The sequence below is a fragment of the Chondrus crispus genome (genome assembly GCF_000350225.1).
Source record: "Chondrus crispus plastid complete genome, strain PCG".
Classification (NCBI taxonomy): Eukaryota; Rhodophyta; class Florideophyceae; order Gigartinales; family Gigartinaceae; genus Chondrus; species Chondrus crispus.
Window position 1 is genome coordinate 45,683 of NC_020795.1, and position 27,500 is coordinate 73,182.

General features: G+C 28.6%; 31 protein-coding genes and 8 non-coding genes across 39 annotated transcripts; 15 read left to right on the forward strand and 24 right to left on the reverse strand. All coding sequences in view use genetic code 11, as the record gives it.

Annotated features, from left to right (window-relative positions):
* Positions 1–4: 4 nt before the first annotated feature.
* rpl12 (50S ribosomal protein L12) lies at positions 5–400 on the reverse strand. Its single transcript has one exon. The coding sequence runs from the start codon at positions 398–400 to the stop codon at positions 5–7; it is 396 nt and encodes a 131-aa protein (YP_007627340.1).
* A 67-nt stretch (positions 401–467) lies between these two features.
* On the reverse strand, positions 468–1,181 carry rpl1 (50S ribosomal protein L1). Its single transcript has one exon. It carries the CDS (start codon positions 1,179–1,181, stop codon positions 468–470), a length of 714 nt encoding a protein of 237 aa, YP_007627341.1.
* Positions 1,182–1,203: 22 nt separating this feature from the next.
* rpl11 (50S ribosomal protein L11) lies at positions 1,204–1,626 on the reverse strand. Its single transcript has one exon. The coding sequence runs from the start codon at positions 1,624–1,626 to the stop codon at positions 1,204–1,206; it is 423 nt and encodes a 140-aa protein (YP_007627342.1).
* Positions 1,627–1,842: 216 nt separating this feature from the next.
* On the reverse strand, positions 1,843–1,919 carry trnW(cca). The gene has a single exon. It is a non-coding gene; the product is annotated as a tRNA-Trp (tRNA).
* Positions 1,920–2,033: 114 nt separating this feature from the next.
* Positions 2,034–3,137, forward strand: moeB (molybdopterin biosynthesis protein). Its single transcript has one exon. The coding sequence runs from the start codon at positions 2,034–2,036 to the stop codon at positions 3,135–3,137; it is 1,104 nt and encodes a 367-aa protein (YP_007627343.1).
* A 110-nt stretch (positions 3,138–3,247) lies between these two features.
* On the forward strand, positions 3,248–3,721 carry rpl9 (50S ribosomal protein L9). Its single transcript has one exon. It carries the CDS (start codon positions 3,248–3,250, stop codon positions 3,719–3,721), a length of 474 nt encoding a protein of 157 aa, YP_007627344.1.
* A 140-nt stretch (positions 3,722–3,861) lies between these two features.
* Positions 3,862–5,658, forward strand: dnaB (replicative DNA helicase subunit). Its single transcript has one exon. The coding sequence runs from the start codon at positions 3,862–3,864 to the stop codon at positions 5,656–5,658; it is 1,797 nt and encodes a 598-aa protein (YP_007627345.1).
* A 62-nt stretch (positions 5,659–5,720) lies between these two features.
* On the forward strand, positions 5,721–5,796 carry trnF(gaa). The gene has a single exon. It is a non-coding gene; the product is annotated as a tRNA-Phe (tRNA).
* A 26-nt stretch (positions 5,797–5,822) lies between these two features.
* On the reverse strand, positions 5,823–8,291 carry clpC (Clp protease ATP binding subunit). Its single transcript has one exon. The coding sequence runs from the start codon at positions 8,289–8,291 to the stop codon at positions 5,823–5,825; it is 2,469 nt and encodes an 822-aa protein (YP_007627346.1).
* A 78-nt stretch (positions 8,292–8,369) lies between these two features.
* Ccr_ORF148 (conserved hypothetical plastid protein) lies at positions 8,370–8,816 on the reverse strand. The gene has a single exon. It carries the CDS (start codon positions 8,814–8,816, stop codon positions 8,370–8,372), a length of 447 nt encoding a protein of 148 aa, YP_007627347.1.
* Positions 8,817–9,309: 493 nt separating this feature from the next.
* On the forward strand, positions 9,310–9,678 carry rpl19 (50S ribosomal protein L19). Its single transcript has one exon. The coding sequence runs from the start codon at positions 9,310–9,312 to the stop codon at positions 9,676–9,678; it is 369 nt and encodes a 122-aa protein (YP_007627348.1).
* Positions 9,679–9,711: 33 nt separating this feature from the next.
* Positions 9,712–9,788, forward strand: trnV(gac). Its single transcript has one exon. It is a non-coding gene; the product is annotated as a tRNA-Val (tRNA).
* Positions 9,789–9,877: 89 nt separating this feature from the next.
* Positions 9,878–9,962, forward strand: trnY(gta). Its single transcript has one exon. It is a non-coding gene; the product is annotated as a tRNA-Tyr (tRNA).
* A 16-nt stretch (positions 9,963–9,978) lies between these two features.
* On the forward strand, positions 9,979–10,053 carry trnT(ggt). The gene has a single exon. It is a non-coding gene; the product is annotated as a tRNA-Thr (tRNA).
* Positions 10,054–10,095: 42 nt separating this feature from the next.
* On the reverse strand, positions 10,096–11,853 carry ilvB (acetolactatate synthetase large subunit). The gene has a single exon. It carries the CDS (start codon positions 11,851–11,853, stop codon positions 10,096–10,098), a length of 1,758 nt encoding a protein of 585 aa, YP_007627349.1.
* A 134-nt stretch (positions 11,854–11,987) lies between these two features.
* ycf33 (conserved hypothetical plastid protein) lies at positions 11,988–12,185 on the reverse strand. Its single transcript has one exon. The coding sequence runs from the start codon at positions 12,183–12,185 to the stop codon at positions 11,988–11,990; it is 198 nt and encodes a 65-aa protein (YP_007627350.1).
* Positions 12,186–12,286: 101 nt separating this feature from the next.
* On the forward strand, positions 12,287–13,141 carry argB (acetylglutamate kinase). The gene has a single exon. The coding sequence runs from the start codon at positions 12,287–12,289 to the stop codon at positions 13,139–13,141; it is 855 nt and encodes a 284-aa protein (YP_007627351.1).
* Positions 13,142–13,209: 68 nt separating this feature from the next.
* trnI(cat) lies at positions 13,210–13,286 on the forward strand. The gene has a single exon. It is a non-coding gene; the product is annotated as a tRNA-Ile (tRNA).
* A 28-nt stretch (positions 13,287–13,314) lies between these two features.
* trnS(gct) lies at positions 13,315–13,405 on the forward strand. Its single transcript has one exon. It is a non-coding gene; the product is annotated as a tRNA-Ser (tRNA).
* A 2,076-nt stretch (positions 13,406–15,481) lies between these two features.
* Positions 15,482–15,558, forward strand: trnD(gtc). The gene has a single exon. It is a non-coding gene; the product is annotated as a tRNA-Asp (tRNA).
* A 16-nt stretch (positions 15,559–15,574) lies between these two features.
* Positions 15,575–17,455, reverse strand: ftsH (cell division protein). The gene has a single exon. It carries the CDS (start codon positions 17,453–17,455, stop codon positions 15,575–15,577), a length of 1,881 nt encoding a protein of 626 aa, YP_007627352.1.
* A 242-nt stretch (positions 17,456–17,697) lies between these two features.
* psaE (photosystem I subunit IV) lies at positions 17,698–17,883 on the forward strand. Its single transcript has one exon. It carries the CDS (start codon positions 17,698–17,700, stop codon positions 17,881–17,883), a length of 186 nt encoding a protein of 61 aa, YP_007627353.1.
* Positions 17,884–17,941: 58 nt separating this feature from the next.
* psbH (photosystem II reaction center protein H) lies at positions 17,942–18,145 on the reverse strand. The gene has a single exon. The coding sequence runs from the start codon at positions 18,143–18,145 to the stop codon at positions 17,942–17,944; it is 204 nt and encodes a 67-aa protein (YP_007627354.1).
* An 82-nt stretch (positions 18,146–18,227) lies between these two features.
* Positions 18,228–18,359, forward strand: psbN (photosystem II reaction center protein N). The gene has a single exon. It carries the CDS (start codon positions 18,228–18,230, stop codon positions 18,357–18,359), a length of 132 nt encoding a protein of 43 aa, YP_007627355.1.
* A 113-nt stretch (positions 18,360–18,472) lies between these two features.
* Positions 18,473–18,568, reverse strand: psbT (photosystem II reaction center protein T). Its single transcript has one exon. It carries the CDS (start codon positions 18,566–18,568, stop codon positions 18,473–18,475), a length of 96 nt encoding a protein of 31 aa, YP_007627356.1.
* Positions 18,569–18,601: 33 nt separating this feature from the next.
* On the reverse strand, positions 18,602–20,131 carry psbB (photosystem II CP47 protein). The gene has a single exon. It carries the CDS (start codon positions 20,129–20,131, stop codon positions 18,602–18,604), a length of 1,530 nt encoding a protein of 509 aa, YP_007627357.1.
* A 149-nt stretch (positions 20,132–20,280) lies between these two features.
* On the reverse strand, positions 20,281–21,168 carry ycf38 (ABC-2 type transporter). The gene has a single exon. It carries the CDS (start codon positions 21,166–21,168, stop codon positions 20,281–20,283), a length of 888 nt encoding a protein of 295 aa, YP_007627358.1.
* Positions 21,169–21,383: 215 nt separating this feature from the next.
* petF (ferredoxin (2Fe-2S)) lies at positions 21,384–21,680 on the forward strand. The gene has a single exon. The coding sequence runs from the start codon at positions 21,384–21,386 to the stop codon at positions 21,678–21,680; it is 297 nt and encodes a 98-aa protein (YP_007627359.1).
* Positions 21,681–21,748: 68 nt separating this feature from the next.
* Positions 21,749–22,069, reverse strand: rps10 (30S ribosomal protein S10). Its single transcript has one exon. The coding sequence runs from the start codon at positions 22,067–22,069 to the stop codon at positions 21,749–21,751; it is 321 nt and encodes a 106-aa protein (YP_007627360.1).
* Positions 22,070–22,086: 17 nt separating this feature from the next.
* tufA (elongation factor Tu) lies at positions 22,087–23,316 on the reverse strand. Its single transcript has one exon. The coding sequence runs from the start codon at positions 23,314–23,316 to the stop codon at positions 22,087–22,089; it is 1,230 nt and encodes a 409-aa protein (YP_007627361.1).
* A 23-nt stretch (positions 23,317–23,339) lies between these two features.
* On the reverse strand, positions 23,340–23,810 carry rps7 (30S ribosomal protein S7). Its single transcript has one exon. It carries the CDS (start codon positions 23,808–23,810, stop codon positions 23,340–23,342), a length of 471 nt encoding a protein of 156 aa, YP_007627362.1.
* Positions 23,811–23,856: 46 nt separating this feature from the next.
* rps12 (30S ribosomal protein S12) lies at positions 23,857–24,231 on the reverse strand. Its single transcript has one exon. It carries the CDS (start codon positions 24,229–24,231, stop codon positions 23,857–23,859), a length of 375 nt encoding a protein of 124 aa, YP_007627363.1.
* A 93-nt stretch (positions 24,232–24,324) lies between these two features.
* Positions 24,325–24,555, reverse strand: rpl31 (50S ribosomal protein L31). The gene has a single exon. The coding sequence runs from the start codon at positions 24,553–24,555 to the stop codon at positions 24,325–24,327; it is 231 nt and encodes a 76-aa protein (YP_007627364.1).
* Positions 24,556–24,590: 35 nt separating this feature from the next.
* On the reverse strand, positions 24,591–25,004 carry rps9 (30S ribosomal protein S9). The gene has a single exon. The coding sequence runs from the start codon at positions 25,002–25,004 to the stop codon at positions 24,591–24,593; it is 414 nt and encodes a 137-aa protein (YP_007627365.1).
* A 40-nt stretch (positions 25,005–25,044) lies between these two features.
* On the reverse strand, positions 25,045–25,476 carry rpl13 (50S ribosomal protein L13). The gene has a single exon. The coding sequence runs from the start codon at positions 25,474–25,476 to the stop codon at positions 25,045–25,047; it is 432 nt and encodes a 143-aa protein (YP_007627366.1).
* Positions 25,477–25,538: 62 nt separating this feature from the next.
* On the reverse strand, positions 25,539–26,471 carry rpoA (DNA-directed RNA polymerase alpha subunit). Its single transcript has one exon. The coding sequence runs from the start codon at positions 26,469–26,471 to the stop codon at positions 25,539–25,541; it is 933 nt and encodes a 310-aa protein (YP_007627367.1).
* Positions 26,472–26,544: 73 nt separating this feature from the next.
* Positions 26,545–26,934, reverse strand: rps11 (30S ribosomal protein S11). The gene has a single exon. The coding sequence runs from the start codon at positions 26,932–26,934 to the stop codon at positions 26,545–26,547; it is 390 nt and encodes a 129-aa protein (YP_007627368.1).
* Positions 26,935–26,968: 34 nt separating this feature from the next.
* On the reverse strand, positions 26,969–27,349 carry rps13 (30S ribosomal protein S13). Its single transcript has one exon. The coding sequence runs from the start codon at positions 27,347–27,349 to the stop codon at positions 26,969–26,971; it is 381 nt and encodes a 126-aa protein (YP_007627369.1).
* A 30-nt stretch (positions 27,350–27,379) lies between these two features.
* Positions 27,380–27,493, reverse strand: rpl36 (50S ribosomal protein L36). The gene has a single exon. The coding sequence runs from the start codon at positions 27,491–27,493 to the stop codon at positions 27,380–27,382; it is 114 nt and encodes a 37-aa protein (YP_007627370.1).
* Between the last annotated feature and the right edge of the window lie 7 nt (positions 27,494–27,500).

Sequence of the window (27,500 nt, forward strand, 5' to 3'; positions counted from 1 at the left end):
TATTTTACTTAATTGATACTTTAGCACCTACTTCTTCTAATTTATCTTTCATTTCTTCTGCATCTTCTTTAGAAGTTCCTTCTTTTAATACCTTAGGTACTGATTCTACTAAATCTTTTGCTTCTTTTAAGCCCAAACCAGTAAGTGAACGTACAATTTTTAGAATGGCTATTTTTTTTGCACTAGGAACTTCTTCCAATACTAAATTAAACTCTGTCTTTTCTTCTTCTTCATTTGTACTATTATCACCTCCTGCGCTTGGCATTACTAGCATATTAGAATTAGCAGCAACAGATGCATCAACGTTAAAAACATCCTCTATTTGACTTACTAGCTCCGCAGCTTCTAAAAGAGTTAAAGTTTTCAAGTCTTCTACAATCGATTCAATTTTATTAACCATAATATAAAATAGATAAATAACAAATAAATATAATAAGCAGTAAAAAAGTTTATAGATAAATGATATATCAACTTACCTTTGATTCAATTTTTTTCAATAGATTAATATCTAATGGAATTGATGGTCCCATTGTACTGGATAAATAAATATATTTCCAGTACTTACCTTTTGAACCTGAAGGACGATTTTTATCAATTGATTCTTGTAAAGCAATTAAATTTAAATATAAATCATCAGATATAAAATTTAATTTACCGAATGGAACGTGTACAACACCTGAACGATCAATTCGATATTCTAATTTACCAGCTTTAAAATCAGTAATAGCTCGTTTTAAATCTACAGTCACCGTACCTGCTTTAGGTGATGGCATTAAACCTCTTGGACCCAAAATTCTACCCATTTTTGCTACCAAAGGCATTACATCAGGAGTTGCAATTAATTTATCAAAATTTAGATGACCTTGCATAATTTGATCTATTAAATCTTCTGAACCAACTAAATCAGCATTTGCAGATAAAGCTTGTGCAACTTTTTCACCTTTTGTAACAACAGCAACACGAACTACTTTTCCTATTCCTTTTGGAAGTATTACAGTAGACCTTAATTGCTGATCCGCATGCTTAGGATCTAAAGCTAATACGATATGTGCTTCTATTGTTTCATCAAATTTCACATTAGACACATCTTTTAATAAATTTATTGCTTCTAAAGGACTATATAACTTATTTTTATCAACCTTTTGTAAAGCTTGTTGGAAACGGCGTGAATGTTTACGCATATTGACAATTACCTCCTTAACATTAAGTTACTTGGATACCCATGCTATTTGCTGTTCCTTTAATAATTAACATTGCTTTTTCTATATCTTGTGTATTTAGATCTTGCAATTTTAATTCTGCTATTTCTTTTAACTGTTGATTAGAAATAGAGCCTACTTTATCTATGTTTGGTTTACCTGATCCTTTTTGAAGACTAGCTGCTTTAGATAATAAAACTGAAGCCGGAGGAGTTTTTAAAATAAACGAAAAACTACGATCTTCATAAACAGAAATTTCTACTGGTATTACTAAGCCAACTTTTTGAGCAGTTCTAGCATTATATTCTTTACAAAACATAACAATATTCGCACCATATTGCCCTAACGCTGGTCCTACTGGTGGAGCTGGAGTGGCTTTGCCTGCATTTAGAGCAAGTTTAATAAGTCCAACAATTTTTTTAACCATAAAATCTTAATTAATACAATATTAAATAAAAGTATAAAAAGTAAATCAGTATAATAAAGATACAATCCTCATTGTAATAAAACAACTTTATTAATCATTATATGAATAATATATTATTTTTCCAATAGCCTAAAATATAATCTCATCAATAAATACAGAATTCTATTAAATCAACATAAAAATATAACCATTTATCTTAATTTATTAATAGAACTTATATCACGCCTTGAAGGACTTGAACCCTCGACATTAGGTTTTGGAAACCTACGTTCTACCACCTGAACTAAAGGCGTACTATAACATTATAATAGTCAATATCTATAAATGATAGAAAATTACGATTTATAATATATTGTTAAGTATAAACATACTATAATAATTTTATCTTAAGTTAAATTATATCAATTATGTTCAATTTTAATCAAGATATCCTCAAATTATGTAAAGAAGAATATTTAATCTATTCACGACACCTAATTCTAAATGAGATTGGTTTAGTTGGCCAACAAAGACTCAAACAGGCCAATATTTTATGTATAGGAGCTGGTGGTTTAGCATGTCCTGCTATTTTATATCTAGCTTCATCAGGAATAGGATCTATTGGTATTATTGACAGTGATATAGTATCAATTTCAAACTTACATCGACAAGTTCTTTATACAAGAAATAATATTAATGAATTAAAAACTAAGTCTATTAAAAAAAGAATAGAAACCATTAATCCTTATTGTAAAACTCATATATATTCTTATAAATTAACTAAAGAGAATGCTTTAGACTTAATAAAAAATTATGATCTTATTTTGGATACGAGTGATAATTTTGATACTAGATATATAATAGATGAAGCTTGTAATATACTACACAAAATACATATATACGGAGCTGTACAAAATTTCGAAGGACAAATAAGCGTTTTTAATTATAAAAATGGACCTAAATATTCAGAGATATATCCTCGAACTTCAGATTTAGAAATGAATAATTGTAACAAGATTGGAATTCTAGGTATTGTACCAGGAATTATTGGTATTTTACAAGCGACAGAAGCGTTAAAAATAATACTTGGTATAGGGAAAATTTTAAGCGGATATATATTGATATATAATGCTCTTAATATGTCATTCTACACAATACAATTACCAATTACAAATACTCGTACAATTCTTAAAAATCAAACTAGTATATATAAAATAGAGCAAGCAAAAATTATATTAGTAAATGAACTAAAAAAGAAAATTGAATATAAAGAGCAAGTTTTCATAATTGACGTCAGACAGATTCAAGAATTCAATCAATATCATATTCATAATGCTTTTAATATACCATTACAAAAACTCAAACAAAAAAAATATATACAATTCATTTATCAAAATTTAATTAATAAAACTATAATTATTTACTGTAGTAATAATTCTCGCTCTATTATAGGATCTCAAATATTAAATATACATAAGATTAATCACTACAGATTAAAAGATGGATTACTTAAATGGTTACCAATGCAATAGAATGTTATCATAAAGAATAATTTGTAAATAGAAAATTAAAAATCTATAAAAACAAGTTTTATAATATAATCAATTTTATACTTTCAATTAATTTAATTAATAAAACAAATATGAAAAAAAGCATAGAAATAATACTAATCAATTCTAATAATAAATTAGGAAAAAAAGGAGAGATAATTAAGGTTGCATCTGGTTACGCATTTAATTATTTGATTCCTAAACACATAGCTGAATTAGTCACAAAAGGTAAATTAAAGCATAATAATATGATTCAAAAAATAGAAGATCAAAAAGTAAAAGAAAAAACTATTCAATATAGTAAAATACAAGCACAACTACAAAAAATACCTAAAATTAGTATAAATAAAACAATTGGTGAACGACAACAGATTTTTGGTAGCATAAACGAAAAAGAAATACTTAATACAATATTTAATTACACTGGTCAAAAATTTGAAAAGAAACAAGTAAAATTGCCAGAAATAAAACAATTGGGTATTTATTATTTCAATATTCAAATTCTCAATAATATTAGTTTAGATATTAAACTACAAATATTACCTAAACTAAAAGGATATATTTAAAAAAAGATTTTTTACTAAATTTATTATAAAATTAAAAAATATTATTAGTAAATTCTAAAGAAAAATTAATTTTATTGCATATATGATGTTCAAAAACATATATGCAAACATATTTAAACTTTGTTTTATTAAAATAAAACATGCATAACTTACAACAACACTTTTTACCACCTCAAAATTATATAGCAGAAGAAATTCTTTTAGGAAGTCTCATAGTTAAGCCTGCATTATTTGACTTAATTTTTCAATCTTTAAGAATAGAATGCTTATTTTTAGAAAGTCATAGAATAATATACAGAAATTTAATTACTATTCACAAAAAAAAAGAGATTAGTGCTATAAATTTAATTTATTCACTTCAAAACGGACGGATGCTTCACATCATAGGTGGCATAAATAAAATCATTACAATTATTAAACAAAGTCAAACTCTTACTGATTCTATTCATAGCAATTTTTATATTAATGAAATTATAAAAATTATTTATGAAAACTATATAAAAAGATTAATTATACAATACGGGTACAATATTGTCTTATTAACACATAATAAAAAAATATCTAATGAACAATTATTTTTTAAATTATCACAATATATTAATTATATTAGAGACAAAGCCAATTTTAAAAATATTGACAACTTACAAATGCTAATTGGCAATTTGGTTTCAAATATACAATATAAAAATTGTAATTTAATTTATTTGAGTCATAATATATCTTCAGGATTTGAAGAACTTGATAATTTAATTCATGGTCTTCCAAACGGTGACTTAATTGTAATTGCTGGCAGACCTTCAATGGGTAAAACGTCTTTTGTTACTAATATTGCTTATAATATTTTACAAACAAGTAAAGTAAGACTATGTATATTTACGTTAGAAATGACGAAAATGCAAATATTACATAAATTGATATCTGTAGGCTCTACGATTCCAGTACATGATATTTTATATGGTCATATCAATATAAATGAATGGCGTTTAATACAATATATATGTGATAATTTACTTAAAGCACGAATTTATATCAATGATATTGCAAGTGTATCAATTGATGAGATTATATATATTTCAAAATTTATTATAAAAGGAGAAAATTGTAAAAGTATTATTATTATTGACTATTTACAATTAATACAAGCAAGCAATCTAAAAGTAGAAAGTAGGGCACAAGAGTTAAGCTATATTACACGACAATTAAAGATATTAGCACAAAATTTAAATGTGCCTGTTATTATTCTTTCACAATTAAATAGAAATATAGAAACTAGAATAAATAAAAAGCCTATTTTATCTGACTTAAAAGAAAGTGGATGTATTAGTTATAAAATGTTGAATCATGTTGATGACTGCAATGCACTGAATATCAAAAATCTTATAAAATACAAACATGTAATGTATCTAAATAATATAGAATTTAAATCTTCTACAATTAAAAAATTAAATAAAAATAACTATACGGATAAAATATATTTATTCAATCAATATATATTTAATTGCTACATGTGCAATAAATATCAAATATATATAACAAGTAATCATAAGATTTTTAATCATAACAATTGGTTTATACAAAATCAAATAAGTAAAGAAGAGACTATCTTATCTTATATGACTACTCTTTATAATAAGCTGCAAATTACAAGGTATTTCCTAACAAAAATTAATTTTAATCAATATAATTTAGTGTATGATTTAAAAAGAAAACATTACACTAATTATATTAGTAATCATATTATTTTACATAATTCAATCGAACAAGATGCTGATATCGTAATTATGTTGCATTGCAATATACTTAATTCAGAAATAAAAATAGATTCTAAAATTTTAGATATAACTATTACTAAAAATAGAAATGGTTCTACTGGATGCTTTCAATTATTATTTCATCCTCAAAATACAAGCTTCTCTAACATAAAGAGTGTAAAATAATATATAGTCTTTTATTCAATAAACTTGCAATAAATTTTGTATTTTGCTATTGTAGTTCAGTAGCCGGGATAGCTCAGTTGGTAGAGCAGTGGATTGAAAATCCTCGTGTCACCAGTTCAAATCTGGTTCCTGGCAATTGAATATATACTATAGTATATATTTTTTTATGATGATAATACCTCTAATTTTTCTCCTAATAGAACTGTTACTTTACCATCATCATTTACATCCACGACAGCACTATCGCCTGCTTTTATTTTTCCAGACAGAACTTCTTCTGCTAAACTATCTTCCAAAAGTCTCATAACAGCACGGCGTAGTGGACGAGCACCATAACTAGGATTATAGCCTTCATCTACTAAACGATTTTTAAATCTTTCTGTAACATCTAATTCTATTTCTTGTTGCTTAATACGCTCAAATACTTCTTGTAACATAATATCTGCTATTTCTCGAACTTCATCTTTAGTCAATTGTCTAAATACAATAATTTCATCTAATCTATTTAAAAATTCTGGGCGAAAATATTGCTTTAACTCTTCATTGACTAATGACTTAATACGATTATATTGAGATTCTGTTTGAGATTCGCCTAATTCAAAACCAAGACTACCACCTCCTTTTTCAATAACTTTAGAACCGATGTTAGATGTCATTATCAACAAAGTATTTTTAAAATCAATTGTTCTACCTTTAGCATCAGTTAATCGTCCATCTTCTAAAATTTGTAATAAAAGATTAAAGATATCTGGGTGAGCTTTTTCAATCTCATCAAAAAGAATTACGGTATATGGCCTTTTTCTAACAGCTTCCGTCAAATAGCCTCCTTCACTATATCCAACATAACCAGGAGGAGAACCTATTAATTTTGACACTGTATGTCTTTCCATATATTCGGACATATCTAAACGCACCATTGCTTGTTGCGCACCAAAAAAATATGACGCTAATGCTTTAGTTAATTCTGTCTTACCAACGCCAGTAGGGCCAGAAAAAATAAAGCTAGCTATGGGCCTGTTAGGATTTTTTAAACCTACTCGTGCTCTCCTAATAGCTCTTGAGACAGCAACTACAGCTTCATCTTGACCTATAATACGACTGTGTAATGTTTCCTCCATATGCATCAATTTTTCAGATTCACTTTTAGTTAGCTTAGTTACAGGAATCCCTGTCCAAAATGCAACTATTTCAGCGATATCTTCTTCTGTAACAATAGGATCTTCTATTTGTAAATCTGGCTCACTTTTTTTACTTTGTGCAATTGCAGCAATTTGAGCTTTGATTTCCATTTCACGTGTTCTATACTGCTCTGCTTTTTCATATTTTTGAGCTCTTATTGCTTCATCTTTCGTTTTTAATACTGATCTCAATTCTTTATCTAACTCTCTTGCAGCAGGTGGTAGTTGAGAATTTAGTAAACGTACACGAGAACCTGCTTCATCAATTAAATCAATTGCTTTATCTGGCAAAAATCTATCTGAAATATATTGATTAGCATATTTAGCTGCCGCAGCTAAAGCACTATCTGACATTTTCAGCTGATGATGTTTCTCATAACGATCTCTCAAACCAAATAAAATTTCTATCGTTTCTTCAACACTTGGCTCACCTACTAATACTGGCTGAAAACGCCTTTCTAATGCAGCATCTTTTTCTATGTGCTTACGATACTCTTCAAGAGTAGTAGCTCCTATACACTGCAATTCACCTCGGGCTAATGCTGGCTTCAATAGATTTGCAGCATCTATTGCACCTTCAGCTGCACCTGCACCTATTAATGTATGAACTTCATCTATAACTAAAATTACATTATCTGCAGACTTAATTTCATCCATAATTCTTTTTAATCTTTCTTCAAACTCACCTCTATATTTTGTCCCTGCAACTAAAAGTCCAACGTCTAATGTAACAACTAGCTTATCTTCTAAAATAGAAGGAATGTCCCTATTAGCTATTCTTTGAGCTAAACCTTCTGCAATAGCAGTTTTACCAACACCTGGTTCGCCTATTAATACAGGATTATTTTTAGTTCTACGACCTAAAATTTGAATTACTCGCTCTATTTCTTTTTGCCTACCAACAACAGGATCTAGTACACCTTCTATTGCTAACTCAGTTAAATTTGATCCAAATTCTTCTAAAGTAGGTGTTTTGCTTCTTGCTTGCATATTGCTATTACCATTAGCACTAGCTTCTGCATTATCACCTAACATTTGAATGACTTCTGTTCTAATAGAAGAAACATTTACAGCCAAATTTTCTAGTACACGTGCAGCAACTCCTTCACCTTCACGTACTAATCCCATCAATAAATGTTCTGTACCTATATAATTATGGCCTAACTGTCTTGCTTCTTCTAATGATAATTCAAGAACTCGTTTTGCCCTAGGAGTAAAAGGTATTTCCACTGCAACAAACCCAGAACCACGACCAATAATTTTTTCTACTTCTATTCGAGCATCTTTTAAATTAACGTTCATGGATTTTAAAACTTGTGCAGCAATACCTGTTCCTTCACCAATTAGACCTAAAAGGATTTGTTCTGTACCAACAAAATTATGGCCTAATCTTCTTGCTTCTTCTTGAGCTAACATTATAACTTTAATAGCTTTTTCTGTAAAACGTTCAAACATATATTAAAGAACTAGTTAAATATTTTATTACCTTTGATACTAAATAATAATAACATAACAGAAAACATAAATTAAGATCTATGATAAAAGAATTGTAAAAATTAAGTAACGTCTCAATATATTTTTACTCAATAGCTTAGAATTAATTAAGCTATAAGCTGTTGAAATATTATTATTTGATTTATACAGTTGATTAGGATAATAATTAAATCTTTTAGCTATAATTTGAAAACCTATCCAATAATATAAACTGAAAGTATAAATATTCACAAAATTAACATCAAGAATAAGTAGATATAATGAATTAAAGTTTAATACAAAATATAACAAACACATTAATAATCCCAACTTATATTTAATTATTGACTTACAATAATAACTAAAGAATGAAATGACATAATAGTTACTAGTAAATATATTTTGTAAGACTATACTAGCTTGAATATAAATATAAAATTTATTAACTATACAAATGTATAAATTATGATTAGATGATGAATGTTTATCAGATTTTATGAAATACATATAAAATATAACTAAGCTTTAATTTTAACTATAATATAAATTATTTAACTCACCAATTACTTTTTTTAATATTTAAATAAATATCTATACGCTATTATAATATATTTGCTATAAACTCTTATTGATCTTTAATGAAATTGCTAATCTCAATTATATTTTTTGTCATTACAATTAAAGTTAGAATAAAAAAAGCAGAGTTTATTGTTGAATTATTTCAATAAATCTAAAATGTGGATGTTATTATTACTATAATTTTAATATTTTTTAAATATTAAAAAAAAAGAAGACATAATAAGTAATTTATGCAAAGCTGTTATAATAAATTCCAAGTATTACTTATCAAAAGAATTAATGAAGAATATCATTATAAAATAAACCAAAAAATATAATTTTTTTCTTGGCATTATATTATCTATACATGATTAAAGTATTGACGAATAATAACAATATTAAATACAATAAAATTAAATCATAATATCTAATATATATACTCATGGATTTTACAGTACAAAAGAAGTCAAATATTATATCTCAAATAGAAAAAAATTTTTTCAAGCAAAATATTCCGAATATTAATGTGGGAGATAGTGTTAAAATAGGTTTAATAATACAAGAAGGAAACAAAGAAAGAACACAAATATCTGATGGAGTTATAATATCAAAAAATAATGCTCATCTTAATACCACTATTACTGTTCGAAAAGTATTGCAAAATATAGGTGTAGAAAAAGTATATTTAATACATTCACCAAGAATTATAAGTATTGAAGTCACAAGAAAATCAAAAGTTCGTAGAGCAAAATTATATTATTTAAGACAAAGATCTGGTAAAGCTACACGCTTAAAACAAAAATTTATTTAACACTTATTTATCATATAATAGATATAGGTAATTGGATACATAGCTCAGATGGTTAGAGTATTACGTTGACATCGTAAAGGTCACTGGTTCGATTCCAGTTGTATCTACATCTTTTATTTAACATAAAATTTAAGTTGTTACATTTATTGCTTTTTTGTAATTAATTTGTTAACTTATATTTACCCTATAAATTTTGATAGGGTCGGTGCCCGAGTGGTTAATGGGGGCGGACTGTAAATCCGCTGGCTTTGCCTACGTTGGTTCAAATCCAACCCGGCCTAGTTTTTTTTGCAAAATTTAGCCCTTATAGCTCACTGGTAGAGCATCTTCTTGGTAAGGAGAAGGCAATGAGTTCAATTCTCATTAAGGGCTTACATAAATTTTATATTTATCTAATTTTTATTTATTATACAGAATCTAATTAAGTAATGAATTAGTTACTTTAGATTGCTTTATAATACCTATCATTTGTGCATTACTTTTGCCTGGTGCAACCATTGGATAACAATTATCATCTTCTGTAACTTTACAATCTAGTAAACAAGGTCCATTGCAATTCAAAAAAGATTCCAAGATCGTGTCGATATCCTTACGTAGCGTTAACTCAAATCCTGCAATTCCAAACGATTTTGCTAATTCTATAAAATTAGGAGAACCTTTTTCCATATTGGAATGAGAATAACGTTCACCATAAAAAGCTTGTTGCCATTGTCTAACCATACCTTGCCATTTATTATTAATAATGATAATTTTTATTGGTAAATTATACTGAGCAATAGTACCTAATTCTTGAAGATTCATTTGAAAACTAGCATCACCACTAACACAAACAACTTTTTCATTAGGATATGCAATTTGTACACCTATAGCAGCTGGAAGACCATAACCCATAGTACCTAGACCAGCACTAGAAATCCAATGACGAGGTAAAACATTAAGAAATTGCGCTGCCCACATTTGATGCTGACCTACGTCAGTTGTAAAATATGCATTAGGTTCCATTATGCATAAGGAAGATAAAATCTCTTGAGAGGATAAAGTGTTAACATTTGTTGGTACTAATAATGGATATTGATGTTTCCACAAATCAATTCTTTCTCTCCATGACCTCGTTTGATCCGTTGTATACAAAATATTCTGATTATTTTCAATATAGTCCATAATATCTTGTAAAACATTATTAATATCTCCAATAATAGCTAATTGCGGTATTCTATTTTTACCTACTTCAGCTGGATCAATATCAATATGAATAACTTGAGCATTACAGGCAAATTCATCTAATTTGCCTGTAACTCTATCATCAAAACGAGCACCTAAAGCAATTAATAAATCACTTTCACTAACAGCAAAGTTAGCATATGCTGTACCATGCATGCCAAGCATACCTAAAGATAAATCATCTTTTTCATCAATAATTCCTTTACCCATTAAAGTTGTTGTTATAGGTATTTGAAATTTAACAGCTAATTCCTTTATAACTTGGTGAGCACCAGAAATTATCGATCCACCACCAACATATAATAAAGGTTGACTAGAATTCTCTAATAGTTTTATAAATTTTATAATTTGTTTATTATTTGGCTTTAAAAAAGGCCTACAACCTAACAAAAAAACTTGTCCTGGATCAATAGGATTATACACAAATTTCTCCAAACCTACATCTTTAGGAACATCAATTAATACTGGACCGGGTCTACCATGTTGTGCTATATAAAAAGCTTCAGAGATTATCTTTGACATATTTCTAGGATCTCTAACAACATAAGAATGTTTGACGATTGGTAAAGTTATACCAAAAATATCAACTTCTTGAAAAGCATCTGTACCTATGAATGGTCTAGCAACTTGACCTGTAATTAATAATAAAGGAACAGAATCCATTTGTGCAGTTGCAATACCTGAAACTAAATTTGTTGCACCTGGTCCAGATGTTGCAAAACAAACACCTACTTTTCCAGTAGATCTAGAATAACCATCAGCAGCATGTGCAGAACCTTGTTCATGCCTTGACAAAATATGTCTAATCTTACCAGATTTTTCCCATCTGTATAATTCGTCATATATAGGCAGAATTGCTCCACCAGGGTATCCAAATATATATTCAACGTTATGTCTAACTAAACTATCAAGTAAAGCAAAAGCTCCAGTTACTTTATTATGACTTATGGACATATTTAATCCTTATAAATTAATGAAAATAAATAAATAGATATAATAAAAAAAGAAGATTTAAATATAACACTATATATAATATTATATATGTCTAATTTTTATTTTAAATTTATTTATTTTTCCTTATTAATTTATTAATTTATCGCAAGCATTAGCCTTAAAAGTGTGTATGTTGATGTTATAATTAGCAAGACAATTATAACTGTAAAAAATCTCTTTTTTTTATCCTTTAATAACTCAAAAATTGGGTAAAGAGTTGTCAAGAAAAACCCTGCAATTACAGAAATTAAAAATCTTGGAAATTTACTTATATTCTCCCAAAAAGTATTCATATGTTATATTAGTAAGATGTATATATGTTTTCTTTTTAAAATAATTAACAATAAAATTTTTTGCAAATTATTCAAATTTTTATTAAATGGAATAAATTAAAATGTTAAATTCATTTCAGCGTGTTCAAGTTCTTATTGAAGCTTTACCTTTTATACAACAATTTTCTGGACGTATTGTTGTAATTAAATATGGTGGTTCTACTATGAAAAATGAGAGATTGAAAAAAGAGATAATCAATGATATATTATTTTTATCTTTAGTTGGAATTAAGCCTGTATTAGTACATGGTGGTGGCCCTATTATTAATTCATGGTTACACAAGTTAGATATAGAACCTAAATTTGAAAAAGGCATCAGAGTTACGGATCAAAAGACTATGGAAATAGTAGAGATGGTACTTGTTGGTAAAATTAATAAAGATTTAGTAACTTTATTAAATAAAAATAATAATTGTGCTATTGGCTTATCTGGAAAAGATGGTAATTTAATTAAAGCATCAAGATTATTCGACATGGATAATAATTTTGTTGGTAAAGTTAATTCAGTTAATATTCAGCTGTTAAATTTGCTATTAAATGAAAATTATATACCTATTATTGCTAGTACTGCAGCAGATGATCAAGGTCAAGCATATAATATAAATGCTGATACTGTTGCAGGTGCTATTGCTGCAGCATTAAAAGCAGAAAAATTAATTTTATTAACAGATACACCTGGTATTATGTATAATATTCATGATAATAGTACTTTAGTTAGTCATTTAAATATAGAAGATGCTTATCAATTAAAAAATAAAGACATTATTATAGGTGGTATGATTCCTAAAATTGATTGCTGTATAAATGCTTTAAGATCAAATGTAAAATCTGCGCACATAATAGATGGTAGAATAGAGCATGCATTACTGTTAGAAATATTCACGTCTGAAGGTATAGGTTCGATGATTGTTAGTTAATAGCTTTGTCTTTTAAAGTAGTTTGTCTCTTTTGAGATATAATGATACAATGAATAATTAGTAGAGTGGGCTCAGTAGCTCAGTTGGTTAGAGCAGGGGACTCATAAGCCCAAGGTCGCAGGTTCAAATCCCGCCTGAGCCATTACAATAATGAATATATTGTAGTATTGATAGGAGAGGTGGCTGAGAGGTCTAAAGCGGCAGATTGCTAATTTGTTGTATGTTTATTTCATACCAAGGGTTCGAATCCCTTTCTCTCCTTAATTTTTTGAATTTACGAATCTTATTACATTAAGATGAGCTTATAGTGATTCTATATAGCTAAATTGATATTTATTATTATCAGACGTTTATATTTCAGAAAGTGTTAATAAATCTCTAAAAATTTAATTGCTTTGCAATTTATAATTATCCTTTAGACAAAGTTAATCTTGGATAGATAAATCAAAAAGATTCATCGCTTTATTGTACCTTTAATGGAGCTAAACACTAGATGTATAAGTTTTCGGAGTATAATCTAGATTATTGTCTTAAGAATCAAGGTTTTTTTGTTATTGATATTGACTCTATAGTTGATATTATAAAATCTTTAAATTTTCAATTTCTAGTAAAATATTTTTTTAATATCTATATTGTAATTAGCCTAAGTTATACAATGTTTCATTTAATTAGTAAGTTTCATTTAAGCATAAAAGTAAGAAGAGTCATTTTGATAATATTTTAGATATAAAAATTGAAACATATGATTTCTGAGATATTCGTTTCTTTACTATTATTAGCAATATTCATCCTAAAAAAATAATTTTTCTTTATGAATTTGAATTTAATTCAGAATTATAATGATCGTTATATATGTTTTTTTAAGTTTAATCAGCTTGAGTGTAATTTACATTATTTTTGTTTATTTGATTATCTGAAGAAAATTTTTGATCAGATTTATGCAAGTATAATTTGCTTAAACTTTTCGTTTTATTATATATAAGACTAAATACAAAAATAGTTTTTCTTCTGCAGAAGGTGATAGGCATTTATTCTATTTGTACTAAAGTGTTTTATTAAAAGTTTATTAGATAAAGAATTTAATTAGTGAGTTTCAAAGGTTTGTTAACAATAGAAAGCTTTAAATAAAGTCTTTAACCAAAAGTATCTGGATATAAGTTTAGAAAAATTATTAAGCAAAATTAATTAGAAGTTCTTATGTAGATTTAAAATAAGTAAAATAAAAGATGTATTTTATTAAGAGCCAGTATTTTTTCTAAGTATAGTTTTACGTTATCGTAATCTACTTAATAATTTTTACTTTATAAAGATAGAAAAGATGTAACTATATTTTTAAGTATTGATAGTCCAATTATATAATTATATTAATGTTATAATCAAAATCTAACAAACGCATCAAATCATCAACATTAAATATTTAAATCTTAATTTCAAAAAATTACATTTTTCTTAATAAATATTGAGGAGTATTTTAGATATGTATATTCTTATTTTCTAATTTTATTATAATTTTTATCTAGGCATAGCAAAGTATTTTTTTAATAACTAAGTAACTATAATCTAGCCTAATATATGAAAAATGAATAAGAATATAAGGCTAAATTTGGCTAAAGTTCTTTCTAAGAAAGCTAGCATATGACATGTCCAGTTATATTAAAATTTAAATTTTTAGCTTCTATTTTGCTTTTTAATATATAAGTAAACTAAGTAATTATATTGCTAAAATTGTCTACACAGGATATCTTAGTCATATAGTGAATAACAAAGATCTTTATAAATATAAATAAAACTATCAAATTTTAATTACAGGCTTATGATCTGGTAATGTATGGAGATATCAGTTTTCTTGTAGTAGTAACTAGCCACAATACAATTAAGTCTGTATTAATAAAAATTTAAAAGCTTATCATGTTCATTAGCGAATCTTTGTACTATAAACAAATATATTTTTCAAGATATAACTAAAAATAATGGTAGAAAATATTAATTCAAGACTTAGAAAAAATATAATAAGACACAATCTTGTGTTTTAAGAATAGTAAAAATTTTCCCGGTATTATATTTTGCTTAGCATGGATTTCAAAATCCTTTTTTTAATGTTGTAATTATACTTATATATTTACAAATACATAAACTATGGTAACTAATATAAAACATACTATTTGCATAGTTATATAATAGCAGGTAATAATGTTACGATTACTAGTTCTAAAGAAAGAATAAAAAAATACAATTGGAAAATAAAGATATTTTGTTATGTATTCAATATATTAGGACGCTATTTACTAATGTACAGTATTTGACAAAAAGATTTTTAAATGAGACTATATACTTAATTAAGGGACTGTAGTTCAATTGGTTAGAGCACCGCCCTGTCACGGCGGAAGTTGCGGGTTCGAATCCCGTCAGTCCCGTTGAATTTCTTTAAATCATTTATATTGCGTAATTATATTTCTCCGGTACAAGCGTATATTCGTTAATAATTTTTCTAAATTCTTCACCGTCAATCGTTTCTTGTTCTATTAATAGATCTACGAGTCTGTCAATAACTACACGATTATCTTCTATTATCTTAATTGTATTATTATGACATTCTTTTACTATTTCTTGTATTTGTTTATCAATTTTAATAGCTATTTCATCTGAATATTCATTGGAATTACTCATTCCTCTTCCTAAAAAAGGATTGGTCTCTTCATTTTCTAAAGAAAGAGGTCCTATGTTGGACATACCGAATCTTGTTACCATTTGTCTTGCCATTGAAGTCACTTGTTGTAAATCATTACTTGCACCTGTCGTAACTTCTGCGTCTCCAAACACTACTTCTTCTGCGGCTCTTCCGCCTAATGCACCCATTATTCTAGATTTGATTTGAGATCTTGAAATTAAACTTTGATCTTCTGAAGGTGTGAACCAAGTTAATCCTCTTGCTTGTCCTCTAGGTATTAGAGTTACTTTTTGTACAGGGTCATGATCTTGTAATAGAGTTCCTACTATAGCATGCCCAATTTCATGATATGCTATTAAGCGTTTACTTTTACTATCAATTAAAGGAGTTCCTTCCATGCCAGCAACAACTCTATCTATAGATGCATCTATTTCATTTAATGTAATAGTTTGTTTTCTTCTTCTTGCTGTTAAGATAGCAGCTTCATTAAGTAAGTTAGCTAAATCCGCGCCCGAAAAACCAGGAGTTCTTCTTGCTATTATATTTAGAGATACGCTTTCATCTATCTTTTTATTACGTGCATGTACTTTTAAAATAGCTAGTCGTCCTTTAAAATCGGGAACTTCGACAGCTACTTGTCTATCAAAACGTCCAGGTCTTAATAATGCTGAATCCAATATATCGGCTCTGTTAGTTGCTGCAATTACTATTATTCCTGTATTACCTTCAAAGCCATCCATTTCAGTTAATAATTGATTAAGTGTTTGTTCTCGTTCATCATTTCCGCCTCCTATACCTGTTCCTCTTTGTCGACCTACGGCATCAATTTCATCAATAAAAACAATACAAGGTGCATTTTCTTTTGCTTTTTTAAATAAATCTCTAACTCTTGATGCTCCTACACCGACAAACATTTCGACAAATTCTGATCCTGAAATACTGAAAAAAGGTACATTAGCTTCACCTGCTATAGCTTTTGCCAATAAAGTTTTTCCAGTTCCAGGAGGACCAACAAGTAACACACCTGTAGGTATCCTAGCTCCTACAGCTGTAAAACATTCTGGTTGCTTTAAAAAAGTTACTACTTCTTCAAATTCTTCTTTTGCTTCATCAATTCCAGCTACATCATTAAATACTACACCTGTTTTTGCTTCCATTTGAAATAATGCTTTAGATTTTCCAAAGGACATAGCTTGTCCTGGACCACTATTGGTGTTATTAGACCTACGGAATAAAAATGCTAAGCCACCTATTAGAAATAATGGAAATAATAAATTTCCTATTAAATTCCAACTAGCACTTGTATTTTTATTTGGATGTGCATCTATATCAACATTGGCATGTTTCAATTTACTGATTAACTCAGGTGCGCTTGTAGGAAGTTCTACTCTAATTTTTTGTACATGATTGCCTAATTCTGGTCCAACAGCTTCAACAATAGCAGTATGTCCATTATCGTACATATCTACTCGTTTTACCCAACCCATCTCTAAATATTCAAGGAATCGTCCATAAGTCATTCTTGAGTTAGCGATATTATTATTTAGCTCATTATTTGCAGGTGTAATAAAACCTTGCCATAGAAAAAAGCCAATAATGACTATAGGTAAAGACCAGAGTAAAAAAGTTTTCCAAGATAGTTTCATGATTATTCAGTCTTAAAAATTTTATTTTTTTATACGTGTATATTATATTTAGCGTAAGTAAAATTAAGCATAGTTTTATATTACGGTACTTACATAAATGTAACATTTTTGATATTTTAACGGCAACTATATTCTTTTAAATGTAAAAATAGTAAGACTCATTTGCTTTTAGTTTACATAAGTTCATTTATTCTATCTTATTTTGTAGTATTATATGAAATATAAAATTTATTGTTAAAGCTATGATCAAAAAAGGTTCAAAAGTTAGAGTTTTAAGAAAAGAGTCATATTGGTACAAAGATACAGGTACTGTGATGAAAGTAAATAAAGATATTAAATATCCTGTTGTTGTTAGATTTATTAAAGAAACCTATAGTGGAGTTAATAGTAATAATTTTGCTGAAACTGAGTTGATATTAGTTAACTAATAATAGAAAAGAAAAAGCATTATAAAAAATAATGCTTTTTCTTTTTTATATATAGTCTCTAATTTTTTAGAGTAGCCCAGTCTACATCTACATTTTCTAGAATTAATGAAGAATTATATATTTGTAAAATAATTAATAAAAAGAGAAAAAATAGAAGCATAAATATAGCCATAATAGGTGTTGTTCCCCATCCTGGAGCAACTTTTCCATATTCAGAATTCAACGGTCTTAAGATTTCACCTAATCTAGTTCTTAGTGCCATAGTCTTTATTATTCATTTTTGATATTATGTTATATCTATAATAGTATTATAGAAACAACTTAATTTTATTTGTATTTGATTTATGGAAACTGCAACAGTTCTTAGTATTTTTATTTCAAGTTTACTACTAGGTATTACAATATACTCTATATATACTGCTTTTGGCCCTGTTTCAAAAGAATTGAGAGATCCTTTTGAAGAGCATGAAGAATAATATATTACATCTTCTTTTATTTATAAATTTATATTTATAAAGCTAACCAATCTTATAATTTATCTTAATTATAAGATTGGTCGTAATTTATGTTTTATTTATATATACTATACTTATTTTGCAATCCTTGGAGGATCTCTAAAAAAGATTGCAAAGAAGATCACCATTAAAGTCCCTACTAATAGAAATACATATACGAGTGCTTCCATTTTTTTCTCCTGATTATAATTATATAGTTAAAATTATACAGCACCTTGTTTTTTACTACTTCTATCTCCTAACTTCTGGAACGCACCAAATTCAACTTGTTCTGTTACTTCTGCTCCTATACCTGCAAACACATCTCTGAAAATAGTTCTGGATCCATGCCATAAATGTCCAAAGAAGAATATCAGTGCAAAATTAGCATGCCCGAATGTAAACCAGCCTCTTGGGCTACTGCGAAAGACACCATCAGATTCTAGAGTTGTACGATCAAATTCAAAAACTTCTCCTAACTGAGCTTTACGCGCATATTTTTTTACGCTTGGTGCATCTGTGAATACTTTTCCATTTAATTTCCCTCCATAGAAGTTTACTGTTACACCAACTTGTTCGATACTATATTTTGATTCTGCTCTTCTAAATGGTATATCAGCCCTAATAATTCCATCTTTATCTATAAGGATGACTGGGAAAGTTTCAAAAAATGCAGGCATTCTTCTAACAGTTAATTCTCTACCATCTTTATCTTGAAAAATTGGATGACCTAACCATGCTTCAGCAATACCATCACCTTTATCCATGGGACCAGCTCTAAATAGTCCACCTTTTGCAGGATTATTTCCAATATAATCGTAAAAGGCTAATTTGTCAGGTATTTTTGACCATGCTTCTTCAGGGGTTGATCCTTCATTTAAGGAATTTTCTATTCTACGTTCTATTTCTTGTTGAAAGTATCCACTATCCCATTGATATCTTGTTGGACCAAATAACTCTAAAGGCGTAGTAGCAGAACCATACCACATTGTTCCACATGTTATAAAAGCACTAAAAAAAACAGCTGAAATACTGCTTGATAGTACAGTCTCTATGTTTCCCATTCTTAATGCTCTATATAATCTTTGTGGTGGTCTAACAGTTAAATGAAATAATCCAGCTAATATGCCAACTGTACCGGCTGCTATATGATGTGAAGCTACACCACCTGGATTAAATGGATTAAATCCATCAGGACCCCATGCAGGAGCAACAGGTTGTACTTTACCAGTTACACCGTAGGCATCAGAGATCCAAATACCCGGTCCAAATAGACCTGTTGCATGGAATGCACCAAATCCAAAACAGAGTAAACTAGATAGCAAAAGATGTATTCCAAAAATTTTTGGTAAGTCTAGAGCAGGTTCACCTGTTCTAGGGTCTCTAAATAATTCCAAATCCCAATAAACCCAGTGCCATATTGATGCTAAAAACAGCATACCTGATAATACAATATGTGTAATTGCAACACCTTCAAAGCTCCATAAGCCAGGATTAGAAACACTTTCTCCGGTAATACTCCATCCACCCCATGAGTCAGTAACGCCCAGTCTTGACATAAAAGGCATTACAAACATGCCTTGTCTCCACATTGGATTTAAGACAGGATCAGATGGATCAAAAACGGCTAACTCATATAAAGCCATTGATCCTGCCCAACCAGATACTAGGGCTGTGTGCATTAAATGTACAGAAATTAAGCGTCCAGGATCATTTAACACAACTGTATGTACACGATACCATGGTAGTCCCATTGAACTCCGTGCCTCCTATAACAAGAAATTAATAATTTGCCTTTCTTACTCTAAAATTTACTCTTGTTTGTATATTTAATTTCGATTTTTTGTCGAAAGTGATTCACTTTAATATTATAACATTGTTATCAGTACCATAATCATATTTTTTATTCAAATTTATAAGAAATGATATTTTTTACAAGTATTAGGCTTAGTATATTCACTATTAATAGTATGTAGATACTTTGAGATAAGTTTATATTAAACCATACACTTTCCATAATTATGGGATTATTGTATATATAGTCTGCAGTTGATAAATATCTAATACATTCTATTGAATAAGTCAATATATTTAGACTAGCAATAATTTGTAGCCAATAAGGCATAAAAGATAAAGGAGCTAAAGCAGTACTAGAAAAAAGCATCGGTAAATTAATGATAACAGTAAAAGCTAAAAATTCTATATGTCCAGGTAAAATGAATGCACAGCAAATGCTTATACTAGCCATACTTAAAGTAATTAAACAAGTTATAAAAAGAATAGAAAAAATAGTTAGTGTATTGAAGGTATTATTATAAAATATTAAACTAAATACGATAATAAATAATGTTTGGATAGTTGTGATAGTAGTTATAAAAAATATAGATGAAATTAATAAAGAATCACGTGAAATTAATGGTGAGATTAAAAGCCGATTTAAAAAACCAAATTCTCTATCGAACATTAAAGGTAATCCGGCATTAATTGCACCATTAAACGACGTAAATGTAATAATACCAGCACTTAAAAAGGTTCCATATGTAATATTGGATGTTAATAATCCAACAGGCGCATTTTGAAATAATCCGCCAAATAATAGTAACCATAATAATGGTTGTATAATTCCTGAAATGATTGTTGAAGGTCTTCTTCTAGTTTGTATATAAAGTCGTTTGCTCAGAGCTTGAATTTCATAGTAGATGCATGAAAATTGAATTTTTCTTTTAATCTTATTTTTTGGTTTTAATTCTAAAATGATACTACTAGATAAATTATTAAAGGTACTTATCATTATATTAAGGGTGTAAATTTATATGAAAAAATTTTGACTGTATTCTTGTAATTTTTTATAATTATTTCTTTTTTTTATATTATATTGTATATTTAATCTTATTTTATGCTTGAATTTTAATTAAATAAGTTATAATCATGTTAAATATTTAAGAAGTAATTTATTTTATTTGATTAATTCAATTATTTGGGCTAAATAATACGAGGATAAAGTATATGGCTGATTATACAGTAAAGTTAATAGATATAGATAAGAATGAAATAGATCTAGTCTGTCCAGATGATTCATATATACTTGATGTAGCTGAAGTTGAAGGTATTGATCTACCATATTCTTGTAGGGCAGGTTCTTGTTCTACGTGTGCTGGAAAAGTATTACAAGGTTCAGTTGACCAATCAGATCAGTCTTTTCTAGATGATGATCAAATAGAAGCAGGATGGGTGTTAACCTGCGTAGCTTATCCTCTAACTGATTGTACTGTTGCTACACATTTAGAAGAAGGACTATACTAATCCAGTGAATATCAATAAATGAGAATATCTATTTAAATAGATATTCTCATTTATTGATATTCACTGGATTAGTATAGTTTTACTTCGATATCTACACCAGGCGGTATGTTAAGCTTCATTAAAGCATCAATTGTTTGTGATATAGGTTCGTATATATCTATAATTCTACTATGTGATCTTATTTCAAAATGTTCTCTTGAGTCTTTATCTACATGTGGAGAACGAAGAACGCAATAAATTTTACGTTTAGTAGGTAAAGGTATAGGACCTATCGTTTTTACTTTTGTTCTATTAGCTGTATTTATAATTGTATTACAAGATTTAGTTAATAAGTGATGATCATATCCTTTAAGCTTTATTCTTATTTTATTTTTGTTTGAAATTGTCATATTGTAAATCTTCTATTTTATGCTAAAATTTTAGAAACTACACCAGCCCCTACAGTTCTTCCTCCTTCACGAATAGCAAATCTCATTCCTTGTTCTATAGCAATGGGGTTAATTAATTCTGCACTCATTTTAATACGATCTCCAGGCATTACCATTTCTGCTTTTGAACCATCATCTGCTGTAAATTGTGTAATTGTTCCAGTAACATCTGTTGTTCTTACATAAAACTGAGGCCGGTATCCAGAAAAAAATGGTGTGTGTCGACCACCTTCTTCTTTTGTTAAAATATATACTTGTGCTTCAAAGAGAGTATGTGGGGTAATAGTTCCTGGTTGTGCTAGTACCATACCTCTTTCAATATCTTTTTTTTGTACACCTCTTAATAAAATACCGATATTGTCTCCAGCCATACCCTCATCTAAAGTTTTTTGAAACATTTCTAGGCCTGTAATAGTAGTAGTAGTAGTTTTTTTCAAGCCTACAATTTCGATTGTATCTCCTACTTTAATTATACCTCTTTCAATTCTACCTGTTGCTACAGTACCTCTTCCAGTAATAGAAAATACATCTTCTACAGCCATTAAAAATGTTTTTTCTGTATCTCTGACAGGAGTTGGTATATATTCATCTATAGAATCCATTAAAGAATGAATTTTATCAACCCATTTATCTTTACCTCTTTTAATATTATTTTCATTAGTTACTTTATTTAAAGCTAATAATGCTGATCCAGCAACAAATGGTACATCATCACCAGGAAAATCGTATTGTGTTAAAAGTTCACGAACTTCTAGTTCTACTAATTCTAATAATTCATCATCATCAACCTGATCTTCTTTATTTAGAAATACAACAATATTAGGTACACCAACTTGTTTTGATAATAAAATATGTTCTCTAGTTTGTGGCATAGGTCCATCAGCAGCAGAAACGACTAAAATAGCACCATCCATTTGTGCAGCACCAGTAATCATATTTTTAACATAATCAGCATGTCCTGGGCAGTCTACATGAGCATAATGCCTGTTTTCAGTTTCATACTCTACATGTGCAGTGTTAATAGTAATGCCTCTTGCTTTTTCTTCAGGAGCAGCATCAATTTCATCAAACTTTTTTGCTTTTGTATCACTTGCAGCAGCTAACGTTGCAGATATAGCAGCTGTTAAAGTTGTTTTACCGTGGTCTACATGTCCAATTGTTCCAATGTTTACATGAGGTTTTTTACGCTCAAATTTTGCACGTGCCATATCATTTATATTCCTAATTTTTATTAATATCTATAATGAGCAAAAGCTTTATTAGCTTCAGCCATTCTATGAGTTTCTTCTTTTTTACGAATAGTACTTCCACTTTCATTTGCAGCATCTATAATTTCATTCGCAAGCTTCAAAGACATATTCTTGCCAGATCTTTCATTTGAAAATTTAGTTAGCCATCTTAAAGCAAGGTTTGTCCCTCGATATGCTCTTACTTCTATAGGAACTTGATATGTTGATCCTCCTACTCTTCTTGCTTTAACTTCTACAAGTGGAGTAGAGTTACGAATTGCTTTTTCTAAGATTTCTAAAGGATAATTAGATGTTTTTTCCTTAATAATATCTAATGCTTCATATATAATCTTTTGAGCTATCCCTTTTTTGCCACTCTTTAATATACGTACTGTTAACATACTAATAAGTTTACTGTTGTATATTGGATCAGGCAAAACTAGTCTTTTTTTTGCTATATTACGACGAGACATTTGTGATGATTGTATAAATTTATAAAATAGTATAAGTATTAATATGTTACATTTTTGGTTTTTTAGTTCCATATTTTGAGCGACTATTCTTTCTGTCTTTAACTCCAGCAGAATCTAAAGTACCTCGTATTACATGATATCTTACACCAGGTAAATCTTTAACACGACCACCCCTAATTAAAACAACTGAATGTTCTTGAATATTATGGCCTATACCGGGTATATATGCTGTAACTTCAAACCCAGAAGTCAATCTCACTCTAGCTACTTTGCGTAAAGCAGAATTTGGTTTTTTAGGTGTAGTTGTATAAACCCTAGTACATACACCCCTTCTTTGTGGGCAAGCTTTTAATGCAGGAGATTTAGTTTTTTTCTCAGATTTTTTTCTTTCAGATCTTACTAATTGTTGAATTGTTGGCATTAGTTATATTTTTATATTCATATTTAATTGAATATCCTTTATATTATAAATATTGTGTGATAGCCTGTCAAACCTTTTGTTTTACATAAAATATTACGAATTAATAATTCTATTTACATCTTTTAAATTATATTTACGCATAAATCTGTCTACACGACCTTCTGTATCTATAATTCGTTGTGATCCTGTAAAAAATGGATGATTTCCAGACCAAATATCAACATGTAATTCTGGTTTAGTTGAACCAATTGTCATAATATGTTGGCCATCACAATAAACTTTAGATTCTGGATACCATTGAGGATGTATATCTTTTTTGCTCATTTCTACTATATTGATATTTGTATTGTAATTACGTTTTAACGTTTTGAATATTGAGGTGCTTTTCTTGCTTTACGTAAGCCATATTTTTTTCTTTCTTTTACGCGTGCATCTCTAGTTAAAAACCCTTCTGATTTTAGAGCAACACGATTTTCTGAATTAATTGTGCATAGTGCTCTTGCTATACCGAGTCTAATAGCATCTGCTTGACCTGTTAATCCTCCACCTTCTGCTTTTACATAAATATCATATTCTTTACTTAGACCTAATATTTTGAGAGGCCCATATGATATACGTAAATAGTTAGGACTAAATTGTAAGTATGATTCTCCAGGAATTCCGTTAATAATTAATTTACCCGAACCAGGTGTTAATTGAACTCTTGCTATAGATGTTTTACGTCTTCCGGTTCCGGAATAAGTAATTTTTGATGAATTGGATAAAATAGCCATTATATTTATATATAATTTTAATGATTGTGCAATTGTATATTTATTTTAGTGTAATATCTTCAGGTTGTTGTGCTTCATGAGGATGATTATTGTTTGCATAAACTTTTAATTGTGTAAAAAGTTTTCTACCTAAAGGACCTTTTGGAAGCATTCCTTTGACGGCTTTTTCAATTATTTTATTGGGCATTCTTTGATTTAATTGTTCAAAAGTTTCTATTTTCAAACCTCCTGGTTGTCCAGAATGTCTTTTATAAAGTTTTTTATATTTTTTTTGTCCAGTTACTGTTATGCTTTGTGCATTTATGATAATTATATAAGATTGTGTATTCAGAAAAGGTGTATAGTCTATATTATTCTTTCCTTGTAAAATACTAGCTATTTTAGTACTTAATCTGCCTAATGTTTGATCGCTTGCATCTATTAAATACCATTTTTTGCTTGTGTTTTTGTTGGGTATATATGTATCATTCATCATGTATATTATTAATTCATTATATTTTTGTTATTAAATAATTATTGTCATTCTATAGTAAACTAACTTTTTTCCTTTGGTAAACTTATTCCTAATTTTTTTTGTAAGGCATCTATCACTTCTTCTGCAGATTTTTGTCCAAAATTTTTAATTTCTAATAATTCTTCTTGTGAATAGTCTAATAAGTCAGAAATAGAGTGTATTTGTGCTCTCTTTAAGCAATTATAAGCACGAACAGATAATTGAAGTTCTTCAATTAAAACTTGATTAATTGCTTGTTCTTCTTGTATTTGATTGTTTACTGCAGGCTGAAAGTTTATATTAGTTAGAGGATGAAATAAGTTAGTTAGTACATTTGCTCCTTCACTTATTGCTTCTTGAGGTGATAAACTACCATTGGTCCATATTTCTAAAGATAGTTTTTCTTGCACCAATGTAGAACTAATACGTTTTTCTTCAACTACATAGTTAAATTTTTTTGCCGGCATAAATACAGCATCTACCTGCAAGAAATCAATTGATTGATGGTCAATGCCTTTATCTACTATGCGGTATCCACTTCCTTGTTCGATACGAAACTCCATTTCAAAAATAGTATTATTGCATATAGTCGCAATATATTGCTTGGGATCAATTATTTGTATCTCTGTTGGTACATCAAATAATCCAGCTGTTACAATAGCCGGTCCTTGTATTCTAATTCTACCTATTTGTGGTTCTTTAGTATAACTTTTTAATACGACTTCTTTTAAGTTTAGCAGTATCTCCAATACATCTTCTCTTACGCCTGTAATCGTAGAAAATTCATGGTTTATTCCAGCTATTCTTACAGCTACAATAGCTGTTCCTTGTAAATCTGATAATATAGTTCTTCTTAATGAATTGCCAACAGTAATACCTTGGCCTTGTTTTAGAGGTTCTAATATAAAATGGCCATATTGCTCACGAGCTCCTTCTGTTTTTGACTCTATGCATTCTAGTTCAAAATGAGTCATTGAAGAAAGTTCCTCTTATATATTTGTATATGTATGATAAACAGACTGTAAAATATTGAATTGATATTTAATTTTATACTCTTCGTTTTTTAGGTGGTCTACATCCATTATGTGGTACAGGTGTTATATCTTTTATTAAAGTTATTTCGATACCAGTTGCTTGTATTGCTCTAATAGCTGTTTCTCTTCCTGCACCTGGACCATTAACCATAACTTCGGTTTGTTTAAGGCCTTGTTCTATAGCTTGTTTAGCTGCTTTTTCTGAAGCTGTTTGTGCTGCAAAAGGTGTGCCTTTTTTTGCTCCTTTAAAACCACTAGCGCCTGATGAACACCAAGATATAGTTTCTCCTTTTAAATCTGTAATAGTTACAATTGTATTGTTAAATGTAGATTTTATATGTGTTATGCCATTTATAGCATTTTTTTTACGTTTGTTACTACTTTTTTTTATTTGTCTAGCCATTTTTGATATTTAATAATTGTGATTCAAGAGTTGTCTATTTACGTGGAGCTTTCTTTTTACCTGTCATGGTTTTTTTTGTGCCTCTGCGTGTTCTTGCGTTAGTTCTTGTTCTTTGACCTCTTAATGGTAACCCAGTTCTATGTCTTTTTCCTCTATAAGAGTTAATTTCCATTAACCGTTTAATATTAATAGATTCAACTCTTCGTAGATCCCCTTCAATTTGATATTCATTATTTAAAATATCTCGAATCGCAACTATTTGTGTATCATTTAAATTGTGTACTAAAATATTGCCATCAAGATGAATTTTTTCCAATATTTCTTGAGAGCGAGATAAACCTATACCATATATATAAGTTAACCCAATTTCAATTCTTTTATTTTTAGGGAGATCAACTCCTGCAATTCGAGCCATAATTTTATTACCTTTATTCTTAAAATTTGTTTACCCTTGTCGTTGTTTATGTTTAGGATTTTCACAAATAACCATAACTCTTCTGTGTCTGCGTATTATGCGACATTTTTCGCACATTTTTTTTACAGATGGTCTTACTTTCATAGTTAGT